Source organism: Drosophila innubila (assembly GCF_004354385.1).
Source record: "Drosophila innubila isolate TH190305 chromosome 3R unlocalized genomic scaffold, UK_Dinn_1.0 2_E_3R, whole genome shotgun sequence".
Classification (NCBI taxonomy): domain Eukaryota; kingdom Metazoa; phylum Arthropoda; class Insecta; order Diptera; family Drosophilidae; genus Drosophila; species Drosophila innubila.
The window spans coordinates 11907328-11926478 of record NW_022995380.1 but is presented as its reverse complement, the minus strand read 5'-3'; the positions used below and the strand labels follow the sequence as shown (position 1 = coordinate 11926478).

Genomic DNA, 19151 nt, shown 5'->3' with positions numbered 1-19151 from the left:
TCATAATTTTCAAATAAGAAGTTATGCGATTGAATTATCACAAAGAAAGAAGGTACTATTTAAGCTTTCTATGAAAACCAAAATATTTGTACATACTCGTATTAATAACTGCTAAAACAGTTGGGGCTCTTTCATTTCACTCCAGAGTATTTCTGCTCTTCAGTTTTTAAAAAAATCCAAAGACTACAGGTTGTACGTCAACACTTAAACTGTGTGTTATGGATAGACAACAGTGAAATGATTTTTTTTTTTTTCTAAAAAAGGAGTTTGTTCCTATGTTTACCGATCACAAATTCACCTGAACATAAAATTCAGCGATTTAAATATTCTGATTTTAACTTTTCATACAACGGAGGGGATCCAATAAACTGTGCGAGATTAATCCAGATAAGCCTTATTTATATATTGAAAATATGATTCTGCATTTTAAAAAGCGGGAACTCCCCTTATTCTAGGTTTTCCCAATAGACAACTATGTGTAGCATATACTTTATATGTAACTTTAATTTAAAAATTTTAAAATTTGTTAATTTCTGACCAAGTTTTTGGCCACGGCGGCATCTGGGTTTGCCTTATATATCCTGACGAGAGGCTCAGGATATCCCAACATACAATCGAATACACGTATATTAAATATTTTTAAATTCTTACCAGTCCTTGCCTTTTCCATAGTTAGTACGGGGTCTTCGGCAGTCGAACATGTTTTTTAAGCCTTAGTTTTATTTTTATTATTGCTGTTTATTATTGATTATTTCCGCTAATACAAAAATATTGAAAGCTTACAATCTTTTATTAATTAACCAATAGATAATCATTCTGCTTGATCTCATTAACAATTTCATTTTTAATATTGAAAGTAAGCCTCTTATCGTTTTCCACAATATGTGTAAGATTGAATGTATTAGTTTTGGGATCAAGATACACCAAAGGCTCTCCAAGAACTCTCCAAGGCTCCACCGGGTCCTGACTTGTATTTCCTGAGAAATTTTGCAAACAAATGGGACGCACTTTGGCTGAGAGCGTGAAAGGATTTACCATCTTAAGCAGGGCAAAAGGCTTACTGTAAGTACAAAATCGTTACATTTATTATAATTGTTATCATATTATGCAAGTACAAAATATGGAATATTTTAAACAAGACTCGTCAACTTACAATTCTTCCACATCGATGTTGGCAATGTTAAATGTATCAAAGCCGTGTTCCTTGGCCGAGTTAAATCCAATTGAATGGTTGCCCAAGACAACCTGGGTCGTATGGGGAACGGGACTTGGGGAAAAACAACTGGCAGCAGTTAACACAAAAAACGGATCGATAATTGCACCCAGGCAACTGAATCTAAAATTACTATTGGAAGTATGTCGATATATGCTGACCACCCAGGGATATCCTTCTACTGTGCTAAAAGTCTTGCCACAATCAGGCTTACATTTAAGTCTACTCGATTTGGCATCCAGACGTCTCCAACTACCATCACTACTGCAGACTCGATCGCTCTTTGCGACATTTCCTTCAGGTATATAGCCCGGAGCACATGTAATTTCGGCAATGGTGTTAACAATTGCTGGCTCATTGAAACAGTCGAATATCTTATTCCGGTAACGGCAAATGACATTGATTTTGGGATCGTTTGTGATCTGGTTGCGGTCACAGAATCTAACACATTTGGGCCAAGGTGCTTTCCATTTACCATTGTCACAGGTATTGACTTCCGTGCCTTTAAGAATGTGCTTTGGGCTGCAGCCGAGACCAATCGTCGTTAGATGAGTCACATCATTACCTTCATAATACGGCGAGCCATTGAACATTGTCCTCAATTTTACAGCTTTGTCATCTGTCGGTACAATGCAGCTTTTCTCCTCACTCAGAGGCTGAGCAGCAGCTTTGTTCCCGGCCATCGGTATTGCAGACTCGGGGGCATGTGTATCGATTGCGGGTGTGATCTTCCATTGTGAAATCTCCCAATTTGCGTCAGAGGAAAGGTTATGCCAACTTTTGCAAATGGAAGTCACTTCATCTGATTCATCACGACAGTCAATTGCATGATTACAGGCAGCGGAAATTGCAATGCAGGCTCCATAGGCACAGCGAAAGGATCCCTCAGGACAGGAGTTAGCTGCACATAGTTCAATTGATTCATCTGATTTATCCCGACATTGCTCAACACCGTCACATACTTGGCTATATGAGATACACTCCTTAGATTGCTGGCATTGATATTGTGTGTACGGCTTGTCACTGAAAGAATCACGTGAAGAGTATTAACAACTCCATCAGCATTTCGATACCGATGTATAATTTAGATGTGTACGACCATCTGTCAATTTACTCACCGACATTCCCCACGTATTTTATTGTTTAAAAGCTCCGCCATCTTAGTGCTGTTCGCACAGGTGAATTCGTTTTCATCTGTACCGTCAATGCAGTCTATTTTTCCATCACAATGTTGCGAGTCCTCGAAACAGCCACCGTAGGCGCAACGATGTTTCAAACACTTCGATTGATAGCAATGCTCAAATGTTTCATCACTTCCGTCTGTACAATCCAACTTAGCATTACACTTCAAATCAGCACTTATACACTCTCCATTTTTGCATTGGAATTGACCCTCGTAGCAGTTTTGTTTCATTGCAGCAGCATCAGCTGAAAAGATAATTGTTTTAAGTTGTTCAATTATTTTTTAAAATATTTTTTTGATTATTTTTTACTCTAACTAAGTAAGTATGTAAGTATTACCACTTTGCAAATATTGAAGTATTAGGCAAATGCCAAATACCTTATAACTAAACATTTTTGGCATTTAAATTTCGTTGATGACTTTAAAATAAATTGAATTATTTTTTTATAATGTTCCGTTTTTTTAAAAGTCAACTGTTTGCGTTCAACGACGCTTACGCACTGAAACAAACATTTCAAATCATTGGCTATCAGAGCTTTGGGCTTTGGAAACATAAATAAATAACCACAATTTTATTTGCGGAAATGGGATGGAACGCGATAAAAAAAACCATTATAAATATGTACACATTACGTCATCATAAATCGTTTAAGACCAAAGCTTTATTTAATATTGAATAAAATGTTAAAAATACAAATTTAAAATATATCATCGATGCTTCAAGATTGTAGAAATTGCAAAAGGGCCTTTTGGCATTTAATTGAACATCTTTTTATGCACTCGATTGTAGGAGCCGCCTTTAATTTGCATTCAAACGTTGAAACGAGTTTTGTAATCAATGGGCAGGCAACGAATGCATATTGAAACATTCAAGTGCGATAAGCCCCTTTGATCAATTCTCTAACAAAGCCAGCAAATGTATGATGAAAATAAAATGGCAAAAAGCAAAACACAAAAGAATATCCATGGACAGCATACAAATTGAAAAACCATGAATTTGAAATGAAAGTGTGTGCACTCGAGTGGGTGAATGTTTTGGTTGCTTTGATCGACGCGGCTTTCAATAAATATGAACGAATAACAAACGAACCGACTAGCAGTTATTCTCATTCTTCTTTGAGATGAAGCAGTACATAATTTGGAATTTTGTTGAAATCGTCATGCTATACGATAGTTCGTACGCCGTGTTTATAGGAGAGCTGTGTAAGGTTATACAACTATATAATTGTTTTATTTAATTAAAAGACAATTTAATTAAGAGAAAGTTATTAAAAAAGACTATAACAATAAAAATCAATAATAATATAAAATTTTAATTTATTTTTTAAATTACAAGCTACTTATAAATTTGATATACAAAGTAAAAGTCTTTAAACAACTATGTATTAATAGTGATTTTTTTGCTTGCTCCTCATAACAGGTATGTTTTCTGCTAAAAACAATTAAAAATAAATTTCTTTTGATTGTATTTCTTATCGATATATTGTCGTTTCGTTGAGTATATATTGTGAATGCTTTAGATGACAAGTTCACAATGTTGAATTACAAATGAAAATGCATGTGGAACAGAAAAGGCAGCGATTGATGTTGCAGCTAGGGGGAATGGGGTAGAATGTCTGAATTCTATTTTAGAACGAAGAGCACAAGTGACAATGCAATTGTTTGCAAATTGACAAACAAAATGCGCTTTTGTGATTCACCAAACGACAAGCGGCAAGCGACAACGAAAAGCGGCATTTGGAATGGCCAAAGGGGGCGTATACGTTATATGGATTGACATGAGCTGACACACACACACACATATACACACACACACGCATACAGACAAATGAGCACAAATTGCACTGTCAGTTTGTCGCTGTTACCATTTTTTATGTTGTTGTTGTTGTTTTTCTTGTTGTTGTTGTTGTTGATGTTTATGTTGTTTATGCCGTTGTTGCTGCAGTTGTTGCTGTTGCCTTCTCAGGCACAACTGTGTCAACAACAACAATATCAACTGAAATAGATTAAACAAGCGGGAAAGGCTACAGTCAAGTGCACTCGACCCTAGGATACCCTGTGCCTTAGGATTCAGGAATAGTACATATCAATTTTAATATCTCTATTTTGGGTTGTCTCTGATATCATTGCTTCCATACAGACGGACAGGGCTCAAACGACCCGGCTATGGATACTGATCAAGAAAATGTTGGTATCTGAATGTTACATACATTTCATAAAACTATTATACCTCTTTATGCACATTCAATGGACTAGGGTATAAAAACATTTGCATTTGCGTCACTCTAGATTTGTGAATTCTTTAGGTTTGCGCTCAAGCAAACAATACGTTATAAACGCCCAACTTTGTTGATAACAAATATGTAAATATTCATAAATAAATATATGCTGTGGAATTCAATCATTCCCTCATGGATATAAAATACCCTGTTAATGTGAATAAAATTAATAAAGGTATACATTAACAAAAAAAACAAATAGGATATTTGATTGAGTGTACTGGGTATATAATAGAACATAATATTGTTGATATTAAATATTTACCAGCATGTTCATAACAATGTTTATTAGTCAATCACTAGCAAGTTATATATGTACCTATTAAATTTTATGAATTTGGTTATTTAAATGAGAGGAATAAGTTTGCCTAGTTCAGCAGTACAGGGTATTAGAGAGGTCCATAGAACTCGATATTGCTCGAGTCTTAAATTTGCGTCACACAACGCAGTTGATGATATGAGCCCAATGGTAATCCCAAAGGAACCAAATTAAAAATAGTTGTTTGTTAATAATAAAAAAATGTCACAAACTTAATTATCATGAAATTTATTTATCAGAATTGCTGCCCAATTTGTTGTTACATTTATCATTTGCTTTCAAAAATTTCAAATAGAAATGTGGCAAACTAGAATAGAATTACCGAAAGAAAGCTAAATATAGAATATCAAACCTTAGACAAAAGACACATGTTACTCAATTAATAAAGCTTAGTACAGTAGGGAACTAGTACAGTTGCTTGAACTATAGTTAGAACTTTTCCCATGTCCCAAAAACTGTCACCTCCTGCACTTAGTCATGGGCAGAAACCCGAGCGGAAGACGAAAACACGATCTTGCGGCCATTTAAAGTATGAGAACAAAAAAAGACGTAGTGCAGGGAAAACTTTTAGCAAACTTCCCCTCCGACCGAGGGACGTTGAACTGTTGCGGTGTGTTGCTGGAGGGAAGAGTTGGGGTAAGCTGGCTCTTATCCAATTAAGTCATAACTCAATATGTGCTGAGAGATATGCACTTGGCCATTACTTAGCAATGGCAAAGGCAAAAATTTAGCTCTAATAACTTTTGAGCCGAAGCTTTCTTCCGTCTACTTTTTGGTTGTGCCTCGCGCCAAGCAGATAATTTTCACACCCCCCAGCCACAACTTGAACCAGACCCACATCCAGCTGCAGTGCCACCAACAGCACGTAGCCATGTAATTTGGCCAGGCCAGAGTTTGGGCAAAATTTTAGTTTATGCCGAGCAACAGCTTCCCGTCTCCTGCCTTGCCTCGTCTCGTCTTGACTTGGCTTGGCTTGGCTTGGCTTTTACGGCACCAGAGAGACGCTGCCGCAACTCATTTGGCGCTGACCAGGACTATGTTGTTGTCGTCTTCGCACTCTCCCTCTGCTGCTCCACCGCAGTCCTTAGTGTGAGTGGCTTCGAGCTGCTCCAACTCCATCCATCTGCAGTTGAACGCGTGCATAAATTATTCATTTGTAATGTGCAGTTGCTCTCCAGGCTGGGCTTCGTCTACCAGAGAGATACCGAGCGGGGTGTAGAAGTACTGTGAAGGGGAAGTGTGTGTTGTCTGTGTGCACTTTTGGCACAGGATATGACACTGACACTCAGCGCCCGGCGCCCGATGCTCGTCCTGCGTCAACAACTTGCCTGCTGCAACTGGACTGAATCTCGTACCCGACGCTTTTGGCGTTTACTTTGGTTTGTAATTTCCTTCTGGAGTTTGCGACGCCAAAAGTAAGGCAGCCAGAAATGGCGAAAAACCCCAAGAAATACACAGCAGCAGCAGCAACATTGCAAATGACGATTGCAGCTGAACTGGGCAACATACAATTCAGATCCCCTCTTTCTCTCTCTCACACACTTTCTCTCTCTCTGTCTCTGTCTCTGTCTCTGTTACGACTCGACCTCGGCTGGCTTACCACTATACTCTTTGGGGAGTCCCATTGCTGCAATTGCAAACTTTAAAGTTTGCTCAGATCTGCAGCTGTGTGTGAAAAGTTTCATTTGTGAATTGAAAAATTATTTCTAGTTTCATATGCAGAGTGTGTCATTTACAGGCGGGCCAAGTAGGCAACCAGGCAAAGAGGCAACCAACCAAGCCAAACAGCACAACCATTGACAAAATGGAAAGTTGTTGACTTAGTTTCCGCTCCTTTGGACTGCTTCCGGTTCTGACTGTGTGCAACATGAGTTTGTGTCTTTCGTCTTAGTTGTCAGCAAGTAGGCAACACTTTTAATTATGTTCTTGCTTCAAGATTTCATCTTTTCTATGGTATGAATATGAAATATTTTAATATATATTATTAAAATACTTTGGCTGCTGCGGCCATATTTTAATACGTTTTATATCAATTAAAAATACCACAAAATGCTGTAGGTAAACTAAATAATATTCTATTAAATATTCACGTTTCTAAATAATTTTCAATTCAAGTTTAAAGGTAATTAAAATGCTTAATTGAATTGAGTTATTTGAGCTAAAGTTAGACTTGAAATGCAATTATATTTAGAATTATACAAAATGCAGAAACTCAACATATTTTGCAGTTCAAAACACGTTTTCGTACAGTCCACTCTAGTTATGCACACATTTGAGAATTTTATATCTGTGTGGCATTTAGCACGTGCACACACGAAACTTCTCACAATATTAAAACTTAATAATTTGGCATTTAATTATAAGCTAATCATATGAAAAAGTTTTTAAAAGCCAACTGCAATTCGACTATGCGCATTTCGCATAATTAGAAATATCCATAATAAAACATTTCAATTTTCAGTTAACTTAATATGAAAACGTATTATATACACATTTAAAAGCATTACATCTCCTCTCAGTCAGATACTTAAAGTATTTATTAAAAGCGACAAAGTAGTTTAATTGTCTGAAATAAAAAAATAAATAAAAACTATTACATATTGCATGCTGTTCTCTGGAGCTGTGAATTCCTTAAAAACACAAACGAGCTGCAGTTTTTTTTTGTTTTATTATTTGACTTGTTATTTTAATTTATTAAGCTTGCCATAAAGTTGGTTGCAATTTACAGCAGAAATGTCAATAAGAGAGCTTCACATATATACCTACACCCTTACACAGGTAAACAGATACATATGAAGGCCGCAGACGCACACGAGTGTTTCAAAAAGCGGATACGGAAATGGCAACGCGATTGGCTGTCTGTGTCTATTGGTGTACGTGTGTGTGGTTTGTGGCCGTCTGCCTGCTGGCAAGGGTTTTGAAAAAAACACATAGTGTGTGTGTGTGTATTAACGGATGCAAAAGTTTGTAGCTGCAAATAAAAAGGTTTCGAAATTAGCAAGTATAATTTGCACACAAATACCATATGCATACATATGTGTGTGTGTGTGTGTGTGTGTGTGTGTGTGTCCATGTACCTTTCAACGGATGCGCAGCATTAACGGAAACAGACTCCTGTGGTATGTGACATATTTAATTAATATGGTTTTAATTAACAAACATATTTATTTATATTTTGGTGTCAAGTTTTTACAACATTTTGTAATTATTCAGGTACTATTATTTTATTTAAAATCCTTATATGGGTAATTCATAATTCCCTCTTCTTTAGGGATGTGACCGCAACTTTAAATCAATGCCATATACTCATAATCAAACCAAATGCTAGACGGACAGACGTGTGGTTGGACAAAAGGCAGCTGACAGGACACTGTCTAATTAAAATGGCAAATCGTCAACAACAATAACAACAACAACAGCAACAACAACAGCAACCAGAAGCGTAGCAATAAACAACTACAAAAACAGCAGCAACAACGTCGCTTGTCGAACAACAGCCAATTGGCATGCAAATTTATGCACCAAATGGGCCCTGACAAACGAAAAACCGTCCAAAGACCGAAACCAGACCCAAATCCAAACCATGACCCAAAAACAAAGCGTCCAAATTATGCAGAGTACATGCAGACACGCCGCAGATACAGTTACAGTTACATGTGCATCTACAGATACAGACACAGACACAGACACAGATGCAGATACAGATTCAGATACATAATGTGGATGCGAATGTAGTTGGATTCGAAGCTGGCGATACACACATGTTGTTAGTTTTTACAGCGTCGGACCAAGATTAATTCGTTAGATGTGTAGCACTTGACCAAATGGCAAATAAATTTTTATTTGATTAACGGCTTCAGTTTGTTTTTGGTCGCCTTTTTGGCCATGTTTTTCACTGACTTCACAATTGATTAGCATCTCTAGCACTGCAATCAAATAGGCATTGAAAATTACCACTCTTCAATTTAGCGACATGTATCAATATTTGCAGTTATTTTGGTAGTTCGTATCATGATTTTGTATGTTTTCAATTCAGTTAACAGGTCAGGTCAGGTCAGCTGCTGTTGCCCATCAGCGCTTATTATCCTTGTCACGTTCAAGGATCAACGCGTTTTGGCCTTGTTTACGGGAGTTGTTGTTGCTGCTCCTGTTGCTGTTGCTGTTGTTGTTGCTGTGCAAACAATTTAGCTGAGTGCTGCAATTCCTCGCAGGTAAATGCACACACTCGCAACAACAGCCGCAAATCACGGCAGTCAACTTACAGCAGGATTGACTATCAGCTTCACCAGGAGCGAATAGAGTGAGTGCAGTGAGTGAATTGCGTGAGTCTGAGTGGATTGAATTAGTTTGCATGCTAATTCGACTTTGAACCAAGTTTCTGAACGGTTAATGTGATTATTGACAACTAATATATAAACTACATGTAATCGTACCAAACATTTAATGATTTCTAACTATAATCTAATAAATAAATTGGGACTTCCGAGTAGAAAATATTAATATTTATACAGTCGCAGATGTTCGAAAAACCAGTGAAAAACTGTTGTATAGAATTTACGAAAATAACTGATTTTTACACTGATATTCGTATTACCACTTTCAGCACTAATGCTTCTCCAAACAGAAAGTTTCAATAAATTAGTTGGACAATGATTTGATCAGTTATCAAACACTTAATCAGTCACTCAATCATAAGTAATCCATTCAATTAATCACTAAATCAGTAAGCCAACTAGTGAGTGAATTTGTTATTTCTTCAGTCAGTCAATCATTCACTCAATCATTTGAGTAATGAGTCAGTCAATAGGTCAAACAGTAAGCAAGTCAATCAAATCAAAATAGAATGCTTGTTAGGCATCTGTTCGGACAAATGAATCCTTAAATTATAATTTAGTTTGTCAAATACATATATCCAAAGCTGAATTTTATGCTGCATTTACATTTGCCAATTAAAATCTAGTGTATATATAATCTTAATATTTTCTCATATTAAATGAGAACTTTGGTCTGTTGTGTGACATATGTTTACTGTATTAGTATGTATCTAATCAATTATCTTTACTTATACCAATTAACACAATCTTAAGCTTCTGTTTGGTCGAATTAATTTGATTCCATTGCCGAAGTGATTGAAATGATGAGTTTCAAGCTGATTGCACGTGCACCTCAATCTTATGCTGTGTTCGTTGTTGTTGTTGTTGTTGCTGGTTGTTGTCTGTGTATCTTGCGGGCATTTATCAAGTGTTGTGAGGTTACTGCCCGTTGCTACCGACACTTGTCATACTCCATGTCATGTTTAAAATGGATGGTCGGCTCATGTGATGCATTTTTAAAGTGCGCTTCAGCTAGAGATACATCAATTTAAAAGCAACACCATTGCATAGATCATGTACTGTCTGCGTAGTTGCCTGTATTCCGAATGAATATACACATGTGCTAGGACACTGACCCTGACCACTACTGTCACAGTCTGAGTGTTAAAAGATTTAGGTTGTGCTTCAATAGAGACATGTTCAGACACACCAAAGCCATAGTGTGGTTTGGTCATTAGGCCAATGGCCAATGGCCAATAGACAATGGCAACTCAGATGCAAACAGAGGCAAATAACAAAAGTTACGCAGACAGCAGAAAATAATTAGATACACAATAAATTACCCATATGCCAACAGCAGAAAATAAACACAGAGACAGGGACATAAAATAGTTCACTAAGGCTTAGTTTATTTTCAGGAATAATTATGTTAAGTTCGAAGCAAATAAAATGCAATTTAAATAAATACTTAAATTTACTGTTTAAACCATACATAATATAATTAAATTAATTTTAAAATTTGAAGATCGATTTAATAATATAATTTAGTTTAATTTAATATATATAATTTCCTGTAAAATTACTTTAAATTCATAAATTTTCGTGACAGAGAAAATACAAAATTGTGTAGAAAAGTGCAGAAATCACAATGGGAAATCAAACATAAATCCAGCAAAATCGCACACAGATTGTGCGAAAAAAGAAACTGAGTAGCAATAGCGAAACAAAAAAGAAAACGCAACAAGAACTATAATTTCCTAAAGGACTTAATTATTTTATAATAAGCACATAACACAGACGAGCTACAAGCACAGCGCAGCCCCAAAGGCACCAGCAGAACGACACTAAAAGAAGGAGATGAAAAAGGAGAAGGGAAAAGGGTGCGGGGGAAAGGAGTTGTGGTAAAAGCAAGCAGGAAACCGTGTAAATGCAGCGCAAAAGTTTCTAAAGTTTTCCACTCGACAATCGGACAGAACAGGACACAATCTAAGGAGGTGAGGGCAAGAAGGGAGATATGAAAGGACTCCAGTAAACGGAGACACCATAAATTGTGAAAATATTTCAGATTGTTATGTTACGCTCCCACAACAATAAGGAGGGAATTTTTTTATCTTTTTCCCCACATTGTCTCTTTCTTACTCGCTTGATTAATATGCGGTTGAATGAATTTCAGCAATTAATATTAATTTGATTTGATCTTTTACTTGTGGCTAGATTTTGTATCTGGTTTGTTTCCCTTACTCTCATAAAACAAGTGCAAATGTTATTGAAAATGAACAAATAACAAATAAATATTAAAATTGCATAAACCAAGTTATTTGAACTATTTCAGTGATGAAATTGGTATTTTCAACTGTCGACAATTAACATTCAGTTTCATTGAAACTTTGTGCATCAAAATTGTTAAGCTAATTAGTCCACATTGAGAATAAGCTGAACTGCCATTTACCTGCCAGGAAATTGAATAATCACAAGCTGATTATTATATTACAAAAATAACTTATTGTAAGCAGAACTAATGCACAGGGATTTGTTCTAGTGGCTTTTAGGCATCTTAAGACTGGAAATCGAGTTGGAAAAACATTCTATTTTGGCATAACAAAAGCTGTGATTGTAAACCAGTCTTTTTTTGGCACAGCTAAAGCTGCCTGTCTGCCTCTGACTGGCTAGCCTTAATTCGGTAGAAATATGTTTAGTTGACCTTGTTATATTTTGTCATATTAAGCGTTAGTGAAATTAGCATAAACCAGTCTAAAGCATCATTATGACAGCTCCACGCTTAATACGTCCATTCCAATAAAATTAGACGTGCAGGAACTCCATTACGTATACGCCTCGTTAGCCATCAGAGGCATGAAACAAACATTTAAACACTTGAAAAGCAATATAAATTCATTCACAATGGAGCAAAGCAATGGTAAAACTATAAGCATAAGCCATAAAGTACATGCATAGGCCACATGCAGACATCAACAACAACAACAACAAAAACAACAACTAACAACATCGGCAACTGTCACAAAAACAATGCATAAATAAGCACCAATGCCGAACAATTGATACTTGGCCAGAGGAACAAGCAAATGGCTAGGCCATCGAGAACAAATTCTACGAATTTATATACCAAGTAAGGATTCAGCTGGATTCGACAGGACCGAGGAGCGAGAGCCGAGACCCAAAGAGCCCAATAGATATGTAGTTAAATGTTTGCAAACCAACAAGCCAAAAGGCATTAGATATCGGGGGCAAGAAAATTCATTTGAATTGCTAAACAAACACAGGCCCAAGACGATGATGATGATGACGATGAACAGAACCAAGTCTGGCAAAGCGAGCTTAATCATGTTGTAAATTTGCATAATTTGATGTGTGTATAGAAGAAGATGCCGAGACAACTGAATATATCGAATTGCACTCGATTGAGTAGAATATATGGCTAATATGTTTGTATATATTTCAATCAACATTGCAATCAATTCGGTGCCTCATCACAACACAAATCGATTTTCAAATAACACAGTAAAGTCTTAATGAAAACTACAATACTTTGGAAATACATAGCAATTAATAATTATAATATAATTATGGAAAATATCAATTTATATTTGCTTGTTTTGTTTGCGTTTTATTATTCTATTTTTATCAACAATTTTAAAGCACATTTTACTTTTAGAATATTATTTCAATATAATATTAAATAATTTATTTTGATAATTTGAATACATAATAAGTTTTTAAACAGTTTAGATAAATATGATTATAAGCAAGGTGAGTAGAGTTTGACTAAAATAAGAACTTATCTGTAGCCATCAGCAGAACTAATCCCATTTTCATTAAATTTTCATATACTTTTCATGTACTTAAGCCAACTTTTCTTATGAGCCACCGCAACTAGTTGGCTGTTAAGTCACATGCAAGACAGTCGACCACGTTGATAGGATATAATGTAGTCCAATTACACGAGAGAACATTGCGAAGCATGTCAGGTCTTTAGTGGAGCACTTTTCTAACTGTCAGGTCTAATTGCAGTCAGTCGCGACTCTTTGAGACTATCAAGATCAGGGCCAGACGCACTTTACCCCGGCTACTGGGCCATTTGTCTGTGTCACATTATAAAAATGTAATTGAAGGTTATGCGTGAGGCCAGATGGTAAATGCTTTCAAAGACATAACCAGGCCATAACCATTTAGTTTTATAGGCTCCAATTGTGCGGCAATCGCAAATTGCATTTTAATACGATATTATTACTATTTGTTATTACTGCAACTCAATTGCAGTTCGCGTTTTCTGTTAAATAATTTAATTGCAATAAAAAGGTTATTAATTGCATTTCTTTTTATATGGCTATATAATAATTTAATCAAAATGTAATTTTAAATTATTACCTAAGGGATATGCATTAGAGGTGGTAAACAATCGATGGCACTATCGACACTATCGATGGTGGAGCACTATCGAGTCGGCCTACTATCGATGGTGCCGCACTGACGATAGTGTTCGATAGTGCCATCGATGGTTCTGTTTACACATCACTGAAATAAATTGCGGGTTTTTATTAATTTGTGGCGTATTATGCATCTCTATCCGCTACGTGCGCTGACACTATAAAACAAATTGTTTTATTGTAAAAACTGTAAGTACAAATAATGAAAAATGCCAAATTTTAAAACAAAAAGGGTGAGAATCCCAAAAGTATCATAGTTGCTTAGACACCTGACTTGGCTTTCTGTTTTTGTTTGCGCTGCACATTGATCCATCCGAGCAGCAGTTCGACGAGGAACACGGCGAAACTGACAAACATGGCCAAGAGCAGTGCGAAGAGAGCGGGTGCAAAGTGCTTGAGGTCCACCTCCACCTGAGTGGCCTTAATTAGAGTACAGTCTGGCTTTGGCACCGTCCACAGCCTGTCATTGTACTGCATAAGACCGGTTTCACCCAGATGGAGCACGGCTTGGGCCAAGTGCTCGCGCCAGGGCGAACTTTTGGGCAGCACCGAGCCGGACACATAGGGTGGATTAAACATGATCTCCTGAAGCTCACAGAACTGCTGCTCGTCCAGTAACTCGATAAGCAGGCGGTACATGCGATCGATGGCCGCGTGAAAGGCAAAGCCACCCTCTCGAATCCGCTCCGCACCCTGATGAATGTCCAGGATGTTAAGTTGTTGACCATGGCCTCGGCAAATGCGCTGACTGTAGACATTTCGCACCAGTTGGTTGGTAGTATTGGTAAATAGCGCATAATTATACGAAATGTTCTCCATGCCAATCTCCAGACTGCTCTCGTACAGCGCCTGGAGACTGACAATGCTGCGTGGTGTATCCGACAGCATGGAGCCCACAATGAAGGCGCCATAGAACTGCATCAGCATAAAACTGAACAAGCAACTGGCGCTAATCAACAGCCGAGTGGACGGCAGATGGAACAGCTCCGATGCCGGACCCTGTTGCAGATATGTTTCCAGTATAGTGAACCAAGCGAATGCCACGTGTCCTCCCACTGCCGGCAATTGATGCTGCAACGTGTGTTGCCGTCGCTCCAAGTCGACGTGCAACGGCAACAGCAACGTGCTGCACACCACCAATGCTAGGACGCACCACCAGACTTGCGTGCTCAGCGGCTCAAAGAATATGTTGCGGATACTGCTTCGTCGTGGATGGCGAAACAAAAAGTGGATGCTGTATTAAAGATTTTGAGCAGAAATTGTAACAATTATTTTTAAATAATTTTAAAGAAATTGAAATTATTTAGTTGCTGCTTAAAAGTATTACTTCTCTATCTAAAATTAAAAAATTATAGAATGAAATTACATTTTAATATTATAAATATAAATCAATATAAATAATGATTAATTTGAGTTTAACTTAAAAGCTGAAAATTTAAACAAAAAAATAAAATTCATAAAAATGTATTCTTTCCTAATTTTAATCGAAAATATTGATTATTTTTACTGAAACAAAAAACTTTATTTGTAATTTTGACCTATTTTATATATTTTACTAGCTTATAATTTGTTTATATAGTTTTGACAAGGGTCTCTGAATAAATTTAACTCTCCGAGTTTAATTTTCGCTCAAAAATAATGATTATTGCTTAAGTTTTAAGGCATAACTGAAAGTTTATCATGATAATGATAAAGCATAGATTACCCTTAAAGAAGAATATTGGTATATTTCATGATTTTTTTTAATGAAAAAAAAACATTCTAATTATTATTTACCATCCCTGCTTAGAACCTCTCATTTGCCATTTTTGTTAAAAATTGAAACAAAAAAATGCATTTTTAAATATATATCTTACAAAATCCCTGATTTTTAGCATCAGTAATTCTACTACTTTCCACTTACAGCTGTGTATGCAACACGGGCGAGAACTGCACATAACGCTGCCTGTCCAGCACAAAGCGTATGGGGCAGAGGGCAAAGTGCGCCTCTCCGCTTGTGATTTGACCCATGACCCCCGACCAGCTGCCGTTTGGCTGCAGTTGCCCCCAATTGTCGGTGAAACGTACATCCAGACTGCAAGTAACAATTATTTTTACCTCAAAAATAATAGCCTCGTTGTGAGTTGTACCTCAGATTAAACATGCTCTCCATAAGTTTGAAGAGCTGATAGGTTTTCCGCTGCATCGGATCCAGCTGAAGGAGTTGCCTATCGTTGCTAAGATAACTCAAATCGTCATAGCCCGTGGGCTTCTCAATCAACTGCGGATTGGAGATTGCAGACACAATTGATTAAATTTCATTCGTCCAACATCAGATGTATGGCAACTTACCGCAGTGCTGCCAATCAGCGTGATGTTGTTCAAGTTGCTACGCCGCCTCATCCAATGACAGCGGAATTTTGGCCAAAGTTTATAGCCACCTGGCAAGCTCCATTCGCCCTTCGATTTCACTTGCAGCGGCGCATGTTGACCCACTCTATAGACATCGTACAACAAGAAGTTGAGGCAGTGGCTGCGGCTGCGGCTGAAAGCAATTATAATCTTGAAAGCGAAATATTGCGCATACGCCGCATTGTACACAGCTCACTTGCCACTCGGCGTCCATCTCATTGCCACTGTTATATCCGCATCAATGTTTATGTTATATGCAGACAAATGCTCTTCAATGATGCTCTCATCTGTTCGATTCGGCTGACTGGAGCCCAGCATAAACCATGCCTGACTATTGTTAAAGTAACCCCCCTCAGAGGCTGATTCGAAAGCACACGCCCAACGCCTTGCAGCATCGCTTTCGAGTGCCTTAACCAACACCGCAGTTCGTGGAGCCTCATAGTAAAATTGCTCTTTGAAATTCGCAGCCATGTTGGGAGTAAAAAACTGCACCATATAGTTGGCCAGCAGTTGCTTGTAGCTTTCAATTTGCAGCGTCCAGTTGGGCTCCTCAGCTTGTGGGAGCCGCAGGACAAGAACATGCTTTAAGCGCTGGAAGCGTAAAAAGTCCTCGAAAGCAAGCAGGTCATTGGAATTTATGTTTTCAATTTGCGCGCCACATAAAAATCTTGCCGAAATTATAAAAATCCATAGAATTATTTTCACTTGGAACTTAATCATTTTATATGGCCACTTTCACTTGCCCAAGCGGCTTTTCTTCTCGTTGTTATTACTCCTGCTGTTATTCTCTCCCAACTCCTGACTTGGTGTGGCTTTCTGTGATGCCTCGCTGGCTTTATAAGGCACGCAGCATTGACTGGCAAATGCTTTTACCAGCGCATATGCATAATTTACGAGTTATGTCAGTGCAATGGCTCTTTATCCTGCCATATGCCACAAATTGCGGGGCAGACAGGCAAATTGTGCGTTAAATGTGACTGTCACATGACACATTAATTTCCTAATCATAAAAAAGAAATCTGATATATCTCCCTAGTGCAGAGTATAATTAGCAATGCTATTAGCTGCAATTAACATATCAATTCTAGCAGATTAAAGCACAGTTTCAATGGAAACCTTTCCATTCATATCCAAGCGTTTCAAGCTACCACGATAGCATTTCAGTGACTTTTATCCAATTAAATTCTCCCATGTAATTTTAAGAAAATTGTACAAACCTCACGCTTTAAGATTTTCAATTCATTTGCCAACTTTAAGAACCACAAGCAGACGGAACATTAAACAGGACAAAGCTGCCAGCATTAGCGTGACATTATCCGACTGCAGCCAAAAAGCTACAAGAAACGACAGAAACGCGTGTTAACATCGAGGGAAATGTAGAATCTTCCTGAGTTTCTGTAAGACCTCATCTATGCGTTTGTGTGTGTGTTTATGTGGGTAACTGGATGTGTGTGTGTCGGCAAGTAACCAAAAAAATGCAGCACGGCAAATTTGGTGCAACTGGAGAGAGAGAAAATCCTGCAGCTTGCAACTTAATTTCATGGCATGCGTTGTGTGGCGCAGCTTCATTCGGGCAATTTGCTGCAACAGAGCTTGCCACGTGCTGCAGCAGCAACAACAGCAGGACTTCAAGAGCTAGCTACAAAATGAAAATGAATTACATTTAATTTGCTGACATTTTTGGTGAAAACGTCTTTGTTTTCCCTTTGCTTTGTTTTCATCCTGCGGACGTGGGCGTGGCTGTTTAGTTCACTTTGCCGGTAATGACAAAAGCATTTGCTGCAAGGCCACATGCAAATGCAGAGCAACATCGTCAGAGTCCTTTCCAACATAGTGGTTATCCCTCCGAAGAGAGCGGAAAATTTCTGCTTTTTTATCGCAGATTTTTGCATCAAATACGCGAGCTGCATACGCACACGACGCGAAGGCTTTATGCTGCCAGGACAAAAAGGATTTTTTTTTTCTATTTAAAAGAAGCCACGAACACATGACAAAAAGGGACAAAAATTGCGCATACGCCATGTATGCCGTGAACGCGGCAAAAGCGCAAGTGACATTTAAATATTTCTGTTTAAATTTTGTATTTCCCTTTTTGTGTGTTGCGTGTGTGTTTTAATGTGTTTTTCTTTTGACATTTTGTCACACATGTCAGTAGCAACGTGCAAAAATTCGCCAAAAAATAGAAAGAAAAAGTTTTCATTTAATTTTTCATATGTTACGATAAATATACATGTGTATATGTACATATACTTACGTTTTTCTTCAGTATTCTCTCAACTTTACCACCTTTTGCTCTCTTTCCCGCCTTCTTCAATTGCCCTACGGGAAGTTGCTTTTACTGTCTGCCTTAGCGTATGCATTCTGATGAGTGATTTGGCATCTGACTTGGTAAGCTCCGCATGCTCTGACAGTTAATAAATGTTAATTTTCCAGCGAAAACAGCATTTCGTGGGCTTCACGCAATTCACACCCGCGGCGTTGTCTGGTTACATGGCAGATAACCTGGTATCTTTTTCAACTTATTCCTTAAGGAATTTGCTCACATTTTTTGTTTGTGGCAAGTGTAATTATATTCGCATAATGTCAGACATGGCACTGGATAATCAGTTATTTAAAATTATCACAATATTATGCTCTTGACTTCAGCTTACTTAGAGCTTTTTTGTAGCCATGTCAAACGTGATGTGGACCCAGAATCTTAATTTAAAACACAAAACGTAGAAAAATAAATTTTAATTAATTTTACAATAACGGACATCATTATTATAATTTGTATATTTTTTACAGTACTTTACTCACAATTATTTTGGCATTTCAAGTCGCAGCCAAAGCAAATCTTGCACGTAGGCTGAAATGAATGGAGAAAATACAAAACAACAATTAAAAGGAAAAAAAACACCCTGAAGCTATAAAATGATTTAAAAGCCTGCAAATTTGGGAACTTTTCTTTTCGGAAGCCGCCTTAGCGGAAAAATATTGTTGGGAAAATAAAAATTACTTCAATTAAG

At 37.4% G+C, this 19151-nt stretch overlaps 2 protein-coding genes across 2 annotated transcripts; both read right to left on the bottom strand.

Annotated features, from left to right (window-relative positions):
* Positions 1 to 771: 771 nt before the first annotated feature.
* LOC117790391 (modular serine protease-like) lies at positions 772 to 2870 on the bottom strand. The gene is made up of 4 exons (XM_034629828.1): positions 2735 to 2870; positions 2332 to 2641; positions 1154 to 2236; positions 772 to 1060 (listed from the first exon to the last, which is right to left on the bottom strand). Exons 1-4 carry the CDS (start codon positions 2796 to 2798, stop codon positions 793 to 795), a joined length of 1725 nt encoding a protein of 574 aa, XP_034485719.1. The 5' UTR covers positions 2799 to 2870; the 3' UTR covers positions 772 to 792.
* Positions 2871 to 14013: 11143 nt separating this feature from the next.
* Positions 14014 to 16863, bottom strand: LOC117792629 (ionotropic receptor 75a). Its single transcript, XM_034632841.1, has 5 exons — positions 16352 to 16863; positions 16084 to 16264; positions 15882 to 16012; positions 15656 to 15826; positions 14014 to 14986 (listed from the first exon to the last, which is right to left on the bottom strand). The coding sequence occupies exons 1-5, from the start codon at positions 16861 to 16863 to the stop codon at positions 14014 to 14016; spliced, it is 1968 nt and encodes a 655-aa protein (XP_034488732.1).
* Between the last annotated feature and the right edge of the window lie 2288 nt (positions 16864 to 19151).